The following is a 21,758-nucleotide window of genomic DNA, read 5'->3' on the forward strand; positions in this document are numbered from 1 at the left end:
AAGGACTTGATGGAGGGAGAGGCACAACCAGAACCCTTCTGAGTGTGTCTCAGGTCAGTTGTTTGTCTGTTACACATGGAAATCCTTCATGTTCACAGTCTCACATTCAAGCTACTGAGGAAGCTACACCTACCTGCATAATTTCCATTTGCCTAATATGGAGTGTGCACTCACTTCCCATACAGGGACATCCCACTTATCTAAGACCAGAGAGCTTAGTTGCACAATGGCAGAGTCAAGGCTTAGGGTGCTCAAGTGTATGCAGATGTACTGCTGAGGTTGAAGCAGCTGAACCAGCAGAGTTTACCAGAGCAAGGCATTGGTAAGCAGTCTACTGCTTGTCCATTTAGGACCACCCTACCCATTGGGATTCTGGCTTGCCGGGTTATCTGGAGCCAAATAGGAAGAATTCTAGTCAGCAGTGTCAGATCTAACCCTCCAGATTCCATTAGTGAGCTAGTTGGCTGTCCAATCGTCAACAGTGCCCTGCAGCACTTTGAACCTGCCATTGAGTCTGTCATGCAGGGTTGACTTAGCTCATCATTTGACATATGAGCTTGGAGCCACAAAGGCCCCAAAACCACCCCATCTACATCCCATCCCACCCAAGGAGGACAGTGATCCTCTGATAGAGGGACTATGACCACTGGAACCCCTCTAATAGAGGGAGTCGCAAAACTTTGATTGTGGGAGTCTCAGTAGATCCTTCTGATAGAGTCTCATCATCAGGATCCCATTTCAACATCAAAATATCAAAAACAATGGCACAGGCCTAGGCTCAAGTCTGCAACCTGGCATTCTCTCAGCTGAAAATAAAGACATGTTGGAAATACATGATACGTAAGTCAGCACAGGTGCATGGTACAAACAAATTGGAGGGACGTAGAATAATAATGCAAAATATCTATATATCTGTTGGAGTACTGAATATTGATTCAGGTGATATGGTTAACTGTCTTGAAGCAGCTCCAGAGACCATTGATGGATGCAAGTTATTTAAAAAATCACAATTACAGTCTTCCCTTCCTACTCCCATAAACTTTCTCCTCACCTTCCCTGAGGAGCTGATTAACTTAGTAGGATACAGTTCTATGGACACCAATCACCCTCTAGTGTCTCACCCAAATGGGCATTCTTCATGGGTGAGCACAGACAATGAGTGTCAGCAAGTCATTTATCCTTTCCTAGCATCAAAGACTGTCCTCACCCATTCATTTTCACTTTTCAGCAGAGGCCACTAGATAGTGAATAAGAAGCCAGGCAGCATCTGTGGAGAAAGAAACAGAGTTAACGTTTCAGGTCGAAGACCTTTCGTCAGAACTGGAAGAAGTTAAAAGAGTTAAAGTTTTTGAGCAAGTACGGGGGGGTACGAAATAGGAAATTTTCAAATCATTATCTTGGGTCATTATCCAGGGATGATCCTGGTTACGAATCACTTTACTCTCCCAGGCTTGTGGGAAACACAATTGCCGTGCTGTACCCCCTTTCCCTGACTCTGTACTTGCTCAAAAACTTTAATTCTTTTAACATCTCCAGTTCTAACGAAAGGTCTTCGACCTGAAACGTTAACTCTGTTTCTTTCTCCACAGATGCTGCCTCACTTGCTGAGCTTCTCCAGCATTTTCTGTTTTAATTTCAGATTTCCAGCATCCACAATAATTTGCTTTTGAGACAGTGAATAGGAGTCAGAATGGTGGCTCCAACCACAGTGCCTCATCACCGACCCGGCTGAGTTCAGCTCACCCAGCAGAGAGCAGGATTAAACCTTCCTGCCTTGTATAGCTCAGTATCACACTGGACATTGCATGCACCTATTGAGCAATAGGCAACAATAGGAGTTACTAATCCAGGGATGCTTCAGGGATCAGGTCACTTCAGCTGCGTGTCAGCTCCTTTGTGATGTTACAGAAAGTAAGAACTTGCATTTGTGAAGTGCTTTATCACAGAAACATCTCAGAAACATGTCAAAGCACTTCACATGCAATTAATTATTTTAAAGTGCAGCCATTGTTGTTATTTGTTAGCCTTTTGCTCACAGCAAAGTCCCACAATCAAATTTGTTGGTTGAGGAAGGAATGTTGGTCAGGTCATCAGACAAAAACCATGCTATTTTTTGTCTACTGTGATGGGATTTTTTATATTCATCTTAACCAGTGGAAAGGGCCTCAAGTTCAATGTTTCATCTAAAGGATGAGGAAACTTGAACCTACAACCTATGGACTAAGAGGTGAGAATGTCAGCAATGGAGCCAAGCTGACAAAATTTGGATACTCTTCATTATACGTCAATTTCTATTATTTATTAAGGGGCAAGAATCCCTTCCTTATTTTGGTGAAGAATGAAGGTTCCATTATATTAACAGTTTGATTTTTAAAAATGAGGCTGAATGTCAAACATGGTTTAAGAGAGACACTAATTTTAAGATTCTCTTTGAAGAGGTACAGATCCTCCTTCTTTAACAATGGGAAGGGCTGTAAAAGGTGGTCCGAAGTGGGATCCATGGTACAATTATCCAGAACTTCCAGTCCTGTTGAATACGTAGATTGCAGCAAGCTTCTTGGTCCTTACCTGTGTAATTATCAGCCTGCAGATGCATGTCACACAGTTTGTGGATGTAACGGATGTACATCTCCTCCTTGTTAATCTCTGATTTGTAAAAATTCTAAAATAAATGTAAACAACTGTAAGCAATTGGAGAATCAGAGCTAGAACAAGCTAACAAGAGATTATATAAAATGAGACACCAGTCACCCTTCAATTGCAGTCATGGACATTGATGACTACCCATTGATCTTCTGGGTCTCTAACAATACTACCCTGGGAGCTTTAGTCTGTATCTGACCCATGCTGTATCTGACCTAGGATGTTTGATGGGACAGTGTAGAGGGAGCTTTACTCTCTATCAAACCCGTGCGATACCTGACTTGGGAATGATTGAAGGGACAGTATGGAGGGAGCTGTAGTCTGCATCTAACCCATGCTGTACCTGCCCTGGGAGTGTTTGATGGGACAGTACAGAGCGAGCTTTGGTCTGCATCTAACCCATGGTCTACCTGCCTGGGAGTGTTTGATGGGACAATGCAGAGGGAGCTTTACACTGTATCTAACTCGTGCTGTACCTAACCTGGGAGTGTTTGATGGCACTGTGTAGAGGGAGCTTTACTCTGTATCTAATCTGTGCTGTACCTGGCCTGGGTATGTTTGCCGTGGCAGTGCTAAGGACACCTTACTCTCCATCTAAGGCATGTTATAGCAGACAATGGAAAAGTGCAGAGGGAGCTTTACTCTGCAAGTAACTCAAAGTGTCTGACCTGGAAGTGCTTGATTCTGACACTGCGTGCCAAAATTGGAAGAAAGTTCTTTTCCTTCCGTTTGATGAGCACAAAAAAGAAAACTCACCTTAAACAAAGAGAACTTCGGTTGCTTACCAGCAAATTAACAGTACAGCCAATCTTCTTATTTTCAGCTTCATCCCCTTTCATACAATCCCTGGGGGAAAAAAAGGAACTTGAGCGTAGGTGTTTTATTCTCATAGATACAGAAATGACATGCCACATTACAGGAAATATTAAGGAGTATACTAGATCCATGTGTAGTTTATGAGCTGCAGTTGCTGTACGGGATTTCAGTCCAGAGGCTACATAGTTAATTTTCTGCATGGAGTCAGACTAAAGCTGCTCCTACAGAACTAAGCTCCCGCTTCCATGTAATATTACATCCCCAAGTTTCATAAACTGATTAAACACGTGAGTGCCGAAGATCAGCACTGTACTCCAACTGATACAGATGTTGCAGGAAAGCAGGCCTGTTGGCTCCATGGAATGGTGGGGTACAGATTGACGGCTACAATTCTCCACATGGCAAATTCTTGATCTCATCCGTAGCATCGGGTAGGGCCAGGGTGGAGAACACAGGAACTGGAGTAGGCCATTCAGCCCCTCGAGCCTGTTCCACCATTCAATTAGATCATGGCTGATCTGTACCTCAACTCCATTTTCCTTGATGCCCTTATCCAACAAAAATTTACCCAAGTCTTGAAAGCTCCAATTATCCCAGCACCCGCAGCCTTTTGGGGGAGAGAATTCCAGATTTCTACTACCTTTTCTTTGAAAAAGTGCTTCCTCATTTCCCTCCTAAATGGCCTAGCTCTAATTTTAGTGAGGAGATGCTGAGTGGAAGACAGGAAGGGAGAGAAATTGGCAGACAGAACTTGAGTCACTTACCTCTCTGTTGGTGCCCACTGAAGAGCAGAAGTGGCTGGCCAGGGAAATAATTAATCTAGACTGACACCTGACTGCACTAGTGAGGGAGTACTGCATTGTCAGAAGTGCCCTGCCTTCTTGCTGAGACGGTAAACTGAGACCCTTTCTGTCTGTTCTGGTGGCTGGGGTGGACACAATCCCATGGCACTATTTGAAGAGCGGGATGCTCTCTGATGATATTTCTCTATCCACCAACACCACCTAAAAGCAGATTAACGGACCATTCATTTAATTTGCTGTTTGTGAGGTCTCGCTGTGTGCAAAGTGACTGCTACATTTGCCTATGTAACAACAGTGACTATGCTTAAAAAATTGAAGTGCTTTGGCAAGTCCTGAGCACATAAAAGCAACTTCTTTCTTTTACACATCTGCACAATGTTCCACTGAATCTCAGCATGAGTCAACTGTCAGGTCTGTCCAGTACTGTACTGGACCACACACTCATGGTGTGTGCACCAATACGCTGCTGGTGCCAGTGCAGCTCCATTTCCCTTCTAGTGCAGTGCAAAACTGGAAATGTCTTGAAATGCTTCACACAATGAATTACTTTTAGAATGTAGTCAGCTCGGCTTAGTTGGTAACACTCTTGCCATTGAGTCATAGGGCTGTGGGTTCAAGTCCGACTCCAGGATTTGAACACATGATCTATGCTGATACTCCAGTGTAGTACTGATGGAGTTCTGCATTGTCAGAGGTGCTGTCCTTCAGTTGAGATGTTAAACCGAAGCCCTATCTAGTTGGATAAAAAAGACCCCATGGCACGATTTGAAGAAGAGCAAAGAGTTCTCCTGGTGTTGTGGCCAACAATTCTCCCTTAACCGACATCATTAAAACAGATTAACTGATCATTTATGTTATTTCCTGTTTATCCAGTGCACTCACTGACTTCTGTGTTTGCAGTGACTTCACTTCAAAGTAATTCATCAGCTGTGAAGCACTTTGGGATGTTCTTAATACATGGTAAGGTGCTCTATATTTTTTTTTTATTGTTCGTTCATGGGATGTGGGCATCGCTGGCAAGGCCAGCATTGATTGCCCATCCTGAATTGCCCTTGAGAAGGTGGTGGTGAGCCACCTTCTTGAACCGCTGCAGTCCGTGTAGTGAAGGTTCTCCCACAGTGCTGTTAGGAAGGGAGTTCCAGGATTTTGACCCAGCAACGATGAAGAAACAGTGATATATTTCCAAGTCGGGTGTGTGACTTGGAGGGGAATGTGCAGGTGGTGTTGTTCCCATGTGCCTGCTGCCCTTGTCCTTCCAGGTGGTAGAGGTCGCAGGTTTGGGAGGTGCTGTCAAAGAAGCCTTGGCGAGTTGCTGCAGTGCATCCAGTAGATGGTACACACTGCAGCCACAGTGCGTCGGTGGTGAAGGGAGTGAATGTTTAGGGTGGTGGATGGGGTGCCAATCAAGTGGGCTGCTTTGTCCTGGATGGTGTCGAGCTTCTTGAGTGTTGTTGGAGCTGCACTCATCCAGGCAAGTGGAGAGTATTCCATCACATTCCTGACTTGTGCCTTGTAGATGGTGGAAAGGCTTTGGGGAGTCAGGAGGTGAATCACTCACCGCAGAATACCCAGCCTCTGATCTGCTCTTGTAGCCACAGTATTTATATGGCTGGTCCAGTTAAGTTTCTGGTCAATGGTGACCCCCAGGATGTTGATGGTGGGGGATTCAGCGATGGTAATGCCGTTGAATGTCAAGGGGAGGTGGTCAGACTCTCTCTTGTTGGAGATGGTCATTGCCTGGCACTTGCCACTTATCAGCCCAAGCCTGGATGTTGTCCAGGTCTTGCTGCATGCGGGCACGGACTGCTTCATTATCTGAGGAGTTGCGAATGGAACTGAACACTGTGCAATCATCAGCGAACATCCCCATTTCTGACCTTATGATGGAGGGAAGGTCATTGATGAAGCAGCTGAAGATGGTTGGGCCAAGGACACTGCCCTGAGGAACTCCTGCAGCAATGTCCTGGGGCTGAGATGATTGGCCTCCAACAACCACTACCGTCTTCCTTTGTGCTAGGTCTGACTCCAGCCACTGGAGAGTTTTCCCCTGATTCCCATTGACTTCAATTTTACGAGGGCTCCTTGGTGCCATACTCGGTCAAATGCTGCCTTGATGTCAAGGGTAGTCACTCTCACCTCGCCCCTGGAATTCAGCTCTTTTGTCCATGTTTGGACCAAGGCTGTAATGAGGTCTGGAGCCAAGTGGTCCTGGCGGAACCCAAACTGAGCATCGGTGAGCAGGTTATGGTGAGTAAGTGCCGCTTGATAGCACTGTCGACGACACCTTCCATCACTTTGCTGATGATTGAGAGTAGACTGATGGGGAGGTAATTGGCCGGATTGGATTTGTCCTGCTTTTTGTGGACAGGACATACCTGGGCAATTTTCCACATTGTCGGGTAGATGCCAGTGTTGTAGCTGTACTGGAACAGTTTGGCTGGAGGCGCGGCTAGTTCTGGAGCACAAGTCTTCAGCACTACAGCCGGGATGTTGTCGGGCCCATAGCCTTTGCTGTATCCAGTGCACTCAGCCGTTTCTTAATATCATGTGGAGTGAATGCAAATCCTTTCTTAGTAGATAAATGTAAGTGGTTCTGTATTCTGATGAAGGATTTCCACCCAGTTAACCTGTCGTTCTCTTTCTCCTGATCTGTGTATTTGTAGCACTGTCTGTTTCTCACAATGTGTCATCAGGATACAGATAGTTAGCTACATTTACATGGGTTGAAAGCAACATGAATTCTGTTTTAACCACTGCATCAGGGCAGCTTTATTCTAACATAAAAATTACAGGTTCCACCACATTGAAGAGAATCCATTAGAAGGGTAAAGCATGACTAGCTTTATTGTATAATTTCAAGATTAGCTGATTTTATAAGCTGCACAATCTGACGCATTTATAAACTGATTTTTTTCTTGAATTTGTAAAATCTTTTTTAATACACTTAAAACTGTATGGTTCAGCAGCATTTTTAAAGTCATTCCATTATTGGAGACATTTTGTGGCAATTCTACTTAGCCATTCTCACTTTCTGCAGTGCTGTGCTATCCACACACTCACAGGGCAGTAATACAACAACAACTTGCATTTCTATAACTCCTTTGACATAGTAAAATATCCCACAGCGCGTCACAGGAGCGTGATCAAACAGAATTTGACACCGAGCCATATAGGGATGTATTAGGACAGGTGACCAAAAGCTTGGTCAAAGAGGTAAGTTTTAAGGAGCATCTTAAAGGAGGAGAGAGAGGTGGAGAGGCAGGAGCAAAGAACCCAAACTGTCAGCGACTGAACGAGGGATCTCCTGGGGTTGACGAACAATGTTATACAGGGAAGAGTTAGGGATTCACCAGTACGCTGTACAGGAAAACTGAGTGGTCTGAACAGTGCGTTGCAGGAGAATTTTGGAACTCAACAATGTGTTACACAGAGGAAGGCTTGGGACTGAGAAGTGTAATCTGCAGGGGAACCAAGTACATGATAAACAAGGGAGTTGCATGATCAGAGCAGTGTGTTACATGGGACAGGTGACCAATCAGTATTACACTCTGGATGTTGTCCAGGTCTCATCTGAGGAATTTCGAATGGAGCTGCATGCTGTGCAATTATCAGCAAACAGCCCCATTTCTGACCTTATAATAGAGGGAAGATCATTGATGAAGCAGCTGAAGGTAGTTGGACCTGGGACGCTGCCTTGAGGAACGCCGCCTTGAGGAACGCCTGCAGTGATGTCCTGCGGCTGAGATAATTGGCTTCCAACAATCACAACGACCTTCCTTTGTTTCAGGTATAACTCCAGCCACTGCCAAGTTTTCTCCCTGATCCCCACTCACCTCAGTTTTACTCGGGCTCCATGGTGCCACACTAGGTCAAATACTGCCTTGATGTCAAGAGCAGTCACTCTCACCTCACCTCTGGAATTCAGCTCTTGTGTCCATGTTTGGACCAAGGCTGTAATGAGGTCTGGAGCTAAATGAACATAGGAACATGGGAAGATAGGAACAGGAGTAGGCCATTCAGCTCCTTGTGCCTGTTCCACCATTCGATGTGGTCAAGGCTGATCTGTGACCTAATTCCATATACCCGCCTAAACCCCATATCCCTAATACCTAATAACAAAAGTCTGTTGATCTCAGACTTAAAATTAACCATTGAGCTAGCATCAGCTGCCATTTGCAGAATAGAGTTCCAAACTTCTACCACCCTTTGCGTGTAGAAGTGTTTCCTAACTTCACTCCTGGCTCTAATTTTTAGGCTATGTCCCCTAGTCCTCGACTCCCCAACCAGCGGAAATAGTTTCTATCTATCTACCCTATCTATTCCCCTTAATATCTTGAAAACTTCGATCAAATTACCCCTTAATCTTCTAAATTCCAGGAAATACAACCCTGGTTTGTGTAATCTCTCCTCGTAATTTAACCCTTGGAGTCCAGGTATCATTCTAGTAAATTTACGCTGCACTCCCTCCAAGGCCAATATATCCTTCCTAAGGTGCGGTGCCCAGAACTGAACACAGTACTCCAGGTGTGGTCTAATCAGGGTTTTGTATAGCTGTGGTCCTGGCGGAACCCAAACTGAGCCTCATTGAGCAGGTTATTGGTGAGTAAGTGCCTCTTAATAGTACTACTGACGACTCCTTCCATCACATTGCTGATGATTGAGATTAGACTGATAGGGCTGTAATTGGCTGGGTTCAATTTGTCCACCACATCTGCTTATTTAGATCTAAGGTATTCTAATCTACCAGCCACACATGTTGAAAAAAACTTGCAGCCAGTTTCAAGGGTAATAATGAAAGTTTTTACAAATATATCACAACAGGTTGAGGAAAAAAAACTGGGCCCTTTAAAAACATAATTAAGTATGACACAATGGTGGGGGGATTAGGACATGGTAGAACAAATAGATATATTGCTATAGTCTTCATAATGGAAAAGGAGCACATAATACCTGAGGCACAGGTAGGGTTAGCAATGCTGGTTGGACATATTCCTGGAGATTTCATCACATAGACTCCTGCCTACAACCGCCCCACCTAGTCAAATAGCCTTTTTCCCATCTCCAATATTTTTATCATAATAAATGAAAGTGTTCAAAGAAAATGAAAAAAGCACACAATTTGTTTTTAATGCCCCCATGATTTTTCTCCCAGGTTGCTCACAGCAGTGTCCAGGAGATTAAACTTTAATTCCTGGAGACTCCAGGACTATCCTGAAGGGTTGCCAACCCTAAGTACAGGAAGAACAGAGATTAATGAAGAGGTTGAACTTACAGTCATTTACAGAAACACAAAAACTGCAATGGATTCAATCACAGACAAATTTCTAGAAACAGGAGTTTCCACCCAGGGGTATTAAAAGAAACAGGCAAGGATTATTGGGCGCTAAATTGGGCCGTGTAGCGCCCGTTGTTTTCGGTGCCACACGGCCTCTCCGACATCCAAGATGGCGTCTTGGATGTGCACGCATGTTTCCTGCATGACGTGCGCCAGACGCCATCTTGGTATAGGAGTTTGCGCAGGCACAGATAAGGAATGCTAGAATCATGTAAAGTAGGGAGAAAATGATTTTGATCAGTGTGCAACGCTGATTTAAAGTGATACACAGCATTTTGGGACTTAACGCTCAACTCAACGCACAGTCTTAACCCCGACCATCTGAACATGTCTTAGAGTTCCTGGAGGATCCCCCACCGGCGCTATTTAAAGGGACCATGCAGGATTTACAGGTTAGTGGCTGGATTATTGCCTCTGGCTGCTGAGACATTTGTAACTGTTTTTGGAGGTCTCTTAGACTTCAATACTAAGACGCGGGGACATAGCCTAACATTTAGAGCCAGGACGTGCAGGAGCGAAGTTAGGAAATGCTTCTACACGCAAAGGGTGGGAGACGTTTGGAACACTCTTCTGCAGACAGCAGTTGATGCTAGCTCACTTGTGAATGTTAAATCTGAGATTGATAAATTTCTGTGAACCAAGGGTATTAAGGGATATGGGGCTAAGACGGGTATATGGAGTTAGGTCACAGGTCCACCATGATCGCACTGAATGGTGCAACAGGCTCGAGGGGCTAAATGCCACTGCCACTTGCTGCCTCGATATGCACCGCCTTCTCCTGCAAGAAAGCAGGATGTGTGCCTGGGTGATGTGCCTGTCATGGTTGAATAGCTGCCTGTGTGTGGCCTGTGAGTTGTGGGTGGGCAGCTTGAAACAGTGGCAATGTTTAAGGGCGAGAGGAAGCATCTGATTGGAAGAGTTGAGTACTGATGGAAAGAGTTTGTTGGTATGTGGGTGATGGGGGTGTAGTGGTGGTACAGTTGGTAGGAGACGCCACTTGACAGTTGACCTCACTCACCTTGACCACTCATATCAAAGCATTGAACTTCTTTCTGCACTGCATCCATGTTCATGATGCTGTGCGCCTGGCATTGACTTTGTCTCCCGCTGCCTCCCACTGTCTTATCAGTATGTGTCTGGAGAGCCTCTTGTCCCCACCCCCCACCAAACCACGGATATAGGACGTTCCTCCTTCTGTCCACCTCTTGCACCCAAGGTCTCTAGTGTATCAGCAGAGAACCTTGGTGCATGCACTCTCGCAGGCCTGGTACCAACTCAGATCAGCAGATTGGTGAGGTCTGGCGTGCAGATTGGAGGATGTGGGATTTAGTAGTGCGCAACCTTTATTCAATGTTTTAACGTAACTCATCAGTGTGTAAACATAGGGATGGGATCTGCATCTATATTTTACATGTGCAATGTCTGATCTCTGTTCAGACTTCATGCAGACAGTAGACTGCTATTTTCAGCAAATAACAGGTGCACGCTACCTTTAAGAGATTTCTAAGAAACATCCTCCCTTTAAGAGACAGACCTCCCTCTGATGGTGGAAAGTGCAAATTGCATTGATTCCAGGTACGAGGCCTGGAAAGGAACGCTGGTTGCAGGTAAGTGCTCCCTTGGGACCAAACTTGCGTCTTGCCTGCCCAGGGTCCGTCAGACGCGGGGTGTTAGCGCATCGTGCCACCATCGCCCAGAACAGATCCTTATCCAATCTTTCCCCCATTGTGTCTCAAAGCTTTCTGGATTTGGAGATAGTACTAGAGTACTGGAAGGTAGCAAATGTTACACAATTATTCAAAAAAGGGAGCAAGGGATAAACCAATTAACTACAGGTCAGTGACTTCACTGTCCATAAGAAGGGACAGGTTAACTGAACACTTGGAAAAGCACAAGGGGGTGAGGAGAGCAGCGCGTTATTGTGAAAGGTAGGTTACATCTAACGGAGCTATTTGATAGACTCACTGTTGCATTTTGGGATTTTTGAATATTTGGCTTAGAAGAGATTTTTAAGGTGTAATATGTTTTGATATGAAGTCAGATTCAGGATTATAACCATTGATTCCCAAAGGCCCAGCATCTGGAGCTGCTAGAACAAAGGGGTACTGGGTGTTTTAATGAGCTCTCCCAAAAAGGGAGAGGCCAGCCATCAAAACTCTTATCCATATCAGTTTGAGACAATGGGATGCTGTTAACACATTCCAACACGCCCTAACGACAGTCACATTTGTAATGTCAGAATGGCTGTTTCTCACTCATCACGGCAGGGGCTGACTCAACAGAGCATGTGGATGTCATGACATTTCTGGTCTAGGTTTGACTGGCAGCTCAACTGGCCAATCCCCGGGCACAGAGAGCTGAGGGAGCATTAAAGGTCAACCATTTTGTTTCCTGTTCAGCTAAGAGTCTAGGAATAGTCTACAGTGAGATCTGGTAAGGAAGAGGCCCAGAGAATGAATGCTCTCACATTAAGCATTGTGCTGACTAGATTCAGGGAGAGTGTTAGTTAGAAAAAGCCATTTAATCTATAATAGGGTTAGTGTGACATGCTTTGATATTTTCTCTGTCCAATGCTCTCCTAACTGGTCTCCCACCTTGCACCCTCCGTAAACATGAGCTCAACAAAAACTCTGCTGCCCGTATCCTAACTCGCACCAAGTCCCATTCACCCATCACCCCCTGTGTTCGCTGACCTACATTGGCTCCCGGTCCGGCAACGCCTCGATTTAAAAATTCTCATCCTCGTTTTCGAATCCCTCCACGGCCTTGCCCTATCTCTGTAACCTCCGAGATTTCTGCACTCCTCCAATTCTTGCCTCTTGCGCATCCCCGATTTTAATCACTCCACCATTGGCGGCCGTGCCTTCAGCTGCCTAGGCCGTAAGCTCTGGAATTCCCTCCCTAAACTTCTCTGCTTCTTTCTCCTCCTTTAGCTTGCTCCTTCAAACCTACCTTTTTGACCAAGCTTTTCGTCATCTGTCCTAATATCTCCTTTTGTGGCTCGGTGTTAACGTTTGTTTGGTAACGATCCTGTGAAGTGCCTTGGGATGTTTTACTACATTAAAGGCGCTATATAAATACAAATTGTTGTTGTTGTTGATTATTCACCTCCCTCAGAAATTGGGGATGAGCTGTAACAATACAAATACTGATGATCTATTTGAAAAAGCAAGATACTCTTATACTGTCTAATATAATACAATAGGGATGAGTGTACTTGTTGTAGCTTGGGGAGAGTGAGAAAAAACAACAGGATGACCAGTCCTTAAAGCACACCAGCTGACAGCTGATAGAGTCTAGGCCGTGTGATTGAAAGCTCCTGATTAAGGACAAGAGCGGAGGTGGGAAGGCTGCACATACTGGAGCATGGGACAGGAGAATGATGAGAGAGAACGGCAATAAAAAATAACTGCAAGCATGAGTAAGCAGATGAACAGAAGTCCGATTTACATTTTATAGCAAGTGCTGAGGAGGAATGGTTTTGCTTCCAGCAAGCTGCACAAACACTTTAGACACATGGGCATGAATCTAATGATTCCCCATGTCAAATTAAATCAATGCTCCCATCATTATAGAGAGTTTCAAAGTTACACTGGGTATAATTGGGACATTCATCACAAATGACACAAAGAAACTCTAAGGCCCCGTGTGGGTACTACCAGCTTCATCAAAGGAATCCCATGAACTGAAGATGACAAGACCTAATGTACGTTTAAGCCTCTGGGACATGTCGTAACATTTATGTTCCATGTCCACCTTAATATGTTTATGGATTTGTAATTCTTCAAGCCCTTTTGACAAGACGTAGCTACCTGTAAAAGTCAACGCTGGACATTTACTCGTTAGTGAAGATTCCACTAAATCTGCCTTTCAGCCAATTCTAACTTTCAGCCCATTCAAAACTCTATTGTCTGAAAACAATGCGGAAATAAATAGACCAGCACAAGAGCAAGGAAAAGCCTATGTTAGATTGGCAGAACAGATTGCCAAATCACCAGGGTATCAGATGTAAATACCCACTGCCCAATCACCAGGGTATCAGATGTAAATACCCACTGCCCAATCACCAGGGTATCAGATATAAATACCCACTGCCCAATCACCAGGGTATCAGATGTAAATACCCACTGCCCAATCACCAGGGTATCAGATGTAAATACCCACTGCCCAATCACCAGGGTATCAGATGTAAATACCCACTGCCCAATCACCAGGGTATCAGATATAAATACCCACTGCCCAATCACCAGGGTATCAGATGTAAATACCCACTGCCCAATCACCAGGGTATCAGATGTAAATACCCACTGCCCAATCACCAGGGTATCAGATGTAAATACCCACTGCCCAATCACCAGGGTATCAGATATAAATACCCACTGCCCAATCACCAGGGTATCAGATGTAAATACCCACTGCCCAATCACCAGGGTATCAGATATAAATACCCACTGCCCAATCACCAGGGTATCAGACACAAATACTCACTGCCAAGTCACCAGGGTATCAGATATACACACTCACTGCCAAATCACCCGGCTGAGAGGGTACGGAACATTTTGAGGGGGAAGGGGAACAGCCAGAAGTCGTGGTCCATGTGGGAACCAATGACATAGGAAAAAAAAGAGTCGAAGTCCTGCAGTCAGAGTTTCAGGAGCTAGGGATGAAGTTAAAAAGCAGGACCTCAAAGGTAGTAATCTCTGGATTACTCCCAGTGCCACACGCTAATGAGTGTAGGAATAGTAAGATAAGACAGGTTAATGTGTGACTGGAGCAATGGTCCAGGAGGGAGGACTTCAGATTCCTGGGGCATTGGGACCAATTTTGGGACAGGAGGGATCTGTTCAAGATTGACGGGTTGCACCTCAACAGAGCTGGGACCAATGTCCTTGCAGGGAGGTTAACTAGTGCTGTGGGGGAGGGTTTAAACTAATTTGGCTGGAGATGGGCACCAAGATGAAACAATAGAGAGGAGAAACAAGGTGCACAGAGGACTGGGAGGGACAAGTAGCACTAGAGTAAAGAATAGTTCAGAAATAGGAGGGGTCAGACAGGGGGTAAATGCGAGGCAGTCTAAGATGAGATTGGAGTGCATGTGCGTAAATGCACGGAGCGTGGTAAATAAGGTTGGTGAGCTGCAGGCTCAAGTTGCCACATGGAACTATGATATAGTGGCAATAAGAGAGACTTGGCTCAAAGAAGGGAAGGATTGCATACTTAATATTCCTGGCTACAAGGTATTCAGGAAAAATAGGGAAGGAAAGAAAGGAGGTGGGGGTGGCAATATTGATCAAAGAAACTATGATAGCACTGAAAAGGGATGATGTAGTTGAGGGGTCAAAGACAGAATCTATTTGGTTAGAATTAATGAACAGAGGAGCTATTACGCTACTGGGTGTGAACTATAGGTCACCAAATAATGGGAAGGAAATAGAGGAGCAAATTTGCAGGCAAATTATAGAAAGATGCAACAACTATAGAGTAGTGATGATGGGGGACTTCAATTATCCCAATATAGACGGGGACAGTAACAGCGTACAAAGCAAAGAGGGAGAGGAATTCCTGAAATGTGTTCAAGAGAACTTTCTGGAACAGTGTGTTTCCAGCCCAACCAGGAAGGAAACAGTGCTGGATCTAGTTCTGGGGAATGAAGTGGGGCAGGTGGAGCATGTTTCGGAGGGGGGGGTGCGTATTTGGGTACAGTAATCATAATATCATTAGGTTTAGAATAATTATGGAAAAGGACAAGGAACAATCAAGTGTGAAAATACTTAATTGGAGGAGGACAAATTTCAGCGAGTTAAAAAGGGATTTTGCCCACATCCCAGATACATAACAAATGCATCGCAGTTATATTCTAGTTAAATCCCAGATACTCCACAGATAGGACCCAGATACATTCCATACATCCCAGATAAATTGCAAATACATCCTAGTTACATCCCAGATACATAAAAACATAAGAAATAGGAGCAGGAGTAGGCCATATGGCCGCTCGAGCCTGCTCCGCCATTCAATAAGATCATGGCTGATCTTCCACCTAAACTCCACTTTCCCGCCCTATCCCCATATCCCTTGATTCCCTTAGAGTCCAAAAATCTATCGATCTCAGCCTTGAATATATTCAACGGCTGAGCATCCACAGCCCTTTGGGATAGAGAATTCTAAAGATTCACAACCCTCTGAGTGAAGAAATCTTTCCTCATCTCGGTCGTAAATGGCCGACATGTTATTTCCCCACATTATACTCTATCTGCCAGCTTCTCGCCCACTCACTTAACCTGTCTATATCCTTTTGCAGCCTCTTTCCATCCTCCTCACAGCTTACTTTCCCACCTAGTTTTGTATCATCAGCAAACTTGGATACATTACACTCGGTCCCTTCATCTAAGTCATTAACATATACTGTAAATAGCTGAGGTTCTGCTGAAGCACTGATCCTTGTGGCACCCCACTAGTTACAAGCTGCCAACCCAAAAATGACCCGTTTGTTCCTATTCTCTGTTTTCTGTCCATTAACCAATTCTCAATCCATAATAATATATTACCCCCAATCCCCTGAGCCCTAATCTTGTGCAACAACCTCTTGTGTGGCACCTTATCGAATGCCTTTTGAAAATCCAAATATACTACATCCACTGGTTCCCCCTTATCTACCCAGCTAGTTACACCCTCAAAAAACTCTTAATACATTTGTCAAACACGATTTCCCCAGGAGTCAGTATTAGGACCAATGCTCTTTTTGATATACATTAATGACCTGGACATGGGTATAGAGGGTATGATTTAGAAACATAGAAACATTGAAAATAGCAGCAGGAGTAGGCCATTCGGCCCTTCGAGCCTGCTCTGCCATTCAATATGATCACGGCTGATCCTCTATCTCAATACCATATTCCCGCTCTCTCCCCATACCCCTTGATGCCTTTGGTGTCTAGAAATCTATCTATCTCCTTCTTAAATATATTCAGTGACTTGGCCTCCACAGCCTTCTGTGGTAGAGAATTCCACAGGTTCACCACCCGCTGAGTGAAGAAATTTCTCCTCATCTCAGTCCGAAATGTCCTACCCCGTATCCTGAGACTGTGACCCCTCGTTCTGGACCCCCCCCAGCCAGGGGAAACATCCTCCCTGCATCCAGTCTGTCTAGCCCTGTCAGAATTTTATACGTTTCAATGAGATCCCCTCTCATTCTTCTAAACTCGAGCGAAGACAGGCTGAGTCGACCCAATCTCTCCTCATATGACAGTCCTGCCATCCCAGGAATCAGTCTGGTGAACCTTCGCTGCACTCCCTCTATGGCAAGTATATCCTTTCTTAGGTAAGGAGACCAAAACTGCACACAATACTCTAGGTATGGTCTCACCAAGGCCCTGTATAACTGCGGTAAGACATCCTTGCTCCTATAATCAAATCCTCTTGCAATGAAGGCCAACATACCACTTGCCTTCCAAACTGCTTGCTGCACCTGCATGTTTGCTTTCAGTGACTGGTGTAAAAGGACACCCAGGTCCCTTTGTACATCAACAATTCCCAATCCATCACCATTTAAATAACACTCTGCCTTTCTGTTTTTCCTTCCGAAGTGGATAACTTCACATTTATCCACATTATACTGCATCTGCCATGTATTTGCCCACTCACTCAACTTGTCTAAATCGCTTTGAAGCCTCTTTGCATCCTCCTCACAACTCACGATCCCACCTAGTTTTGTGTCGTCAGCAAACTTGGAAATATTACATTTGGTTCCCTCATCCAAATCATTGATATATATTGTGAATAGCTGGGGCCCAAACACTGATCTCTGCGGTACCCCACTAGTCACTGCCTGCCACCCTGAAAAAGACCCATTTATTCCTACTCTCTGTTTCTTGTCTGTTAACCAAGTTTCAATCCATGCCAGTATATTCCCACCAATCCCATGTGCTTTATTTTGCACACTAACCTCTTACATGGGACTTTATCAAAGGCCTTCTGAAAATCCAAATAAACCACATCCACTGGTTCTCCCTTATCTATTCTACAAGTTACATCCTCAAAAAACACCAGTAGGTTTGTCAAACATGATTTCCCTTTCATAAATCCATGTTGACTTTGTCTAATCCCGTTGATATTTTCTAGTGTCTCTAGCATTTTCCCTACTACTGATGTTAGACTAACTGGTCTGTAGTTCCCTGTTTTCTCCCTCCCTCCTTTTTTAAATAGTGGGGTTACATTTGCCACCCTCCAATCTGCAGGAACTGTTCTATAATCTATAGAATTTTGGAAGATGACAACTAATGCATCCACTATTTCCATGGCTACCTCTTTTAGTACTCTGGGATGAAGGTTATCAGGTCCTGGGGATTTATCGGCTTTCAGTCCCATTAATTTCTCCAGCACTATTTTTTTACCAATACTAATTTCCTTTAATTCCTCCCTCTCACTAGTCCCTTGGTTCCCTAACATTTCCGTGAAGACAGAACCAAAGTATTTGTTTAATTGCTCTGCCATTTCCCTGTTCCCCATTATAAATTCTCCCGTTTCGGAATGTACGGGACCTACATTTGTCTTCACTAATCTTTTTCTTTTTACATACTTGTAGAAGCTTTTACAGTCCACTTTTATGTTCCTTGCAAGTTTACTCTCATACTCTATTTTTCCCCTCTTAATCAATCTCTTGGTCCTTTTTTGCTGAATTCTAAACTTCTCCCAATCCTCAAGCTTGCTACTTTTTCTGGCAACTTTATATGACTCCTCTTTGGATCCAATACTATCCTTAATTTCTTTTGTTAGCTATGGTTGGGCCGCATTTCCTTTTGTGTTTTTGTGCCAGAAAGGAATGTATAATTGTTGCAATTCATGCATTCGTTCCTTAAATGTTAGCCATTGCCTATCCACCGTCATGCCTTTTAATGAAGCTTCCCAATCTATCATAACCAACCCACTCCTCATACCTTCCTAGTTTCCCTTGTTTAGATTTAGGACCCTAGTTTCGGATTGGACTACTTCACTTTCCATCTTAATGAAGAATTCTATCATGTTATGATCACTCTTCCCTCAAGGACCCTGCACAACCAGATTATTAATTAACCCCTTCTCATTGCACAATACCCAATCTAGGATAGCCTGTTCCCTGGTTGGCTCCTCAATGTACTGGTCTAAAAAACCATCTCGTACACACTCCAAGAATTCAAAGATTGCAGATGACATGAAACTTGGAAATGTAGTAAACAATGTGGAGGATAGTAACAGACTTCAGGAGGACAGAGACAGACACATGGCAGATGAAATTTAACGCAAAGAAATGTGAAGTGATACATTTTGGTAGGAAGAATGAGAGAGGCAATATAAACTAAATGGTACAATTTTAAAGTGGGTGCAGGAACAGGGAGACCTGGAGTTGCACATACACAAATCTTTGAGGGTGGCAGGACAAGTTGAGAAGGCTGTTAAAAAAAGCATATGGAATCCTGGGCTTTATTAATAGAGGCATAGAGGACAAAAGCAAGGAAGTTATGCTAAACCTTTATAAAACACTGGTCAGGCCTCAGATGGAGTATTGTGTTCAATTCTGGGCACCACGCTTTAGGAAGGATGTCAAGGCCTTAGAGAGGGTGCAGAAGAGATTTACTAGAATGGTACCAGGGATGAGGGACTTCAGTTATGTGGAGAGACTGGAGAGGCTGGGGATGTTCTCCTTAGAGCAGAGAAGGTTGAAAGGAGATTTGATAGAGGTGTTCAAAATCATGAACGATTTTGACCGAGTGAATAAGGAGAAACTGTTTCCGGTGGCAGAAGGGTCGGTAATCAGAGGACACAGATTTAAGGTGATCAGCAAAACAGCCAGAGGAGACATGAGGAAACATTTTTTTTTACGCAGCAAGTTGTTATGATCTGGAATGCACTGCCTGGAAGGGCGGTGGAAGCAGATTCAATAGTAACTTTCAAAAGGGAATTGGACAAATATTTGAAGGAAAAAATTTATAGGGCTATGGGGAAAAAGCAGGGGAGTGGGACTAATTGGAAATTTCTTTCAAAGAGCTGAAACAGACACGACGGGCCGAAGGGCCTCCTTCTGTGCTACATGATACTGTGATTCTATTATTAGATACACATACTCACTGCAAAATCACCAAGGTTTTGGTCACATATAACTACCATTCAATAACTAGGGGCCAGATGTAACTATAAACCCAAGAACATGATAGATGGAATACAACAAAAATTAAATACCCACTTTTGTATCTTTCTATCTTCCACTGATCACTGCTGTGGAACATGGATGCATTGAATATGTAATGGCATCGCATATGTATAAATACATACAGACTGTTTTGTGGTGACATAAAAAAAGCTGGACCCAGATGGTCCATAACTGTGAAAGGATTTTGATCTTTGATGGTAACTGCTGGAATTGTTCAGGCACTGCACATCAGCCCACGTACAGTGTGAATAAATGAAATCAAAATCGTGCACACCCAGGTCAGGAGACGATCTACCAACTGGAGTCCTCTGTGTGGGAGTTTGTGGGTTAGGCCGTCCAAGGTTATCCCTCTAGTACAGAAGTGACAGAGAATTTTACCCTTATGTGCTGCCTAGGTGCATAGTATAGAGCATCATGGGTCACATATAAAGTTCAAATTAAAGTATCCATTAGTTTGCATATATCTCAAGTTACTGATACTAACTGATCTGATTTAGGGTTTATTTACCAATGAGGCAACAGCCCTTTCCAAACGCGCAGGCCCCATGAAATTCAAAAACTGGACAAATCAGTGAGTAATAAATAAAGTCCCAAATAGAGTTGTTTGGACTTCACGAGCGGTATCCCCAGGGCTTGCAGGCCACATGCGGCTCACGGGCTGTAGTTTGGATACCTCAGTTCTGCTGATTAACTCACCCGTCACCGCAGCTAATTGTATTTTGAATAACCCCAATATTTTTGCGTTTTGTTTTGGTGGATTATTCCACTTTTATCCCCGGTATCTATATTCACTTTTCACTGAGTCCCATTTACATCCTCTGATCCCACTCTTCTGTTTTACTTCAAAGTACTAATCTACGATTACCTTATCTATATCTTTCATATTTGATATTTCTCAATAGAGGAGATCTAGTAAAAGCATTCAAAATTCTGAGTGGCTTTGATGAGGGCTGTTAGGACATGGAATGCCTGACCAGACCAGAAACAATTGTGGAAGCAGAATCCATAATAGCTTTTAAAAGGGAAGTGAATAAATATTTGAAAAGGGTTTGGGGAAACGGCAGGAGGATGGGATTAAGTAGATAGCTCCTTCAGAGAATGGTGTTGAAATGGCCAAGGATGAAGCTGATAGCGACCTAGGAGTCTTAGTAGACTTAACGCTCAACATATCCAACCAATGCAGAGCAGCAACTAACAAAACCAATATAATGTTGAACTACACAGCCAGAACAGTAAATATAAATCAGAGGAAATCGTGATCAACCTTTATAATGCTCTTGACTACTGTGCCAAGTTCTGGTTGCCAAGAAACAAGGGGGACATTCAGTTGCTGGAGGCAGTGCAGAGAAGAAGGACAAGGCTCATTACTGTCAACGGTTGGTGTTTTGAGGAGAGATCGGAGAAACTTGGGCTTTTCTCCCAGAAAAGGGGGGAATTGGAGAGGTGATCTTATAGAGGTATATACGTTAGTTAAGGGAATGGAAATAGTAAATCCAGAATTTAACTTTAAATTAAATTGCAGAACAGGCCTCCTTAAACTCCTTTCCCCTGCCCCCTCCACCCTCAGTTCTAACAAGGTGCGAGGAGCTCATGGGTTTCTTCAAGATAGGTACCATCCAGTCAGCACTTCCCCCTTCACGACTGAACCAAACCACCCCTCATTCCCCAATGTACCCTAACCCTGAATCCCCGATTCTCTGGTTACTCCCATGCCCTCACCAAGCTCATCTCATCCATGAAACACACCTGCTCCCTTTATCCCATTCTTGCCAAACTACTCACCACCCAACTTCCCTTCCTGACCTCCATGCTAGCTGACATTGTAAATGATTCTCTCTCCTTGGACACTGTCCCTCTCCCTTTCAAAACTACCGTATTCAAAAATCCCACCCTCGATTCCTCTGTCCTTGTAAACTACCACCCATTTCTACATTCCTTGAATGTGTTGACATCTGCCCATCATTCTCACAACTCC

The 21,758-nt window shown here is 44.1% G+C and overlaps 1 protein-coding gene across 1 annotated transcript in view; it reads right to left on the reverse strand.

Annotated features, from left to right (window-relative positions):
- dock3 (dedicator of cytokinesis 3) overlaps positions 1-21,758 on the reverse strand; it is a 1,008,697-nt gene that overhangs the window by 145,499 nt on the left and 841,440 nt on the right. The window contains exons 36-37 of the mRNA XM_067999007.1: positions 3,429-3,489; positions 2,569-2,662 (exon numbers count right to left, since the gene is read on the reverse strand). Coding sequence (XP_067855108.1) covers positions 2,569-2,662; positions 3,429-3,489 — 155 coding nt within the window. The remainder of the gene's footprint in view (positions 1-2,568; positions 2,663-3,428; positions 3,490-21,758) is intronic.

Source organism: Heptranchias perlo, chromosome 17 (genome assembly GCF_035084215.1).
Source record: "Heptranchias perlo isolate sHepPer1 chromosome 17, sHepPer1.hap1, whole genome shotgun sequence".
NCBI classification, from domain to species: Eukaryota; Metazoa; Chordata; class Chondrichthyes; order Hexanchiformes; family Hexanchidae; genus Heptranchias; species Heptranchias perlo.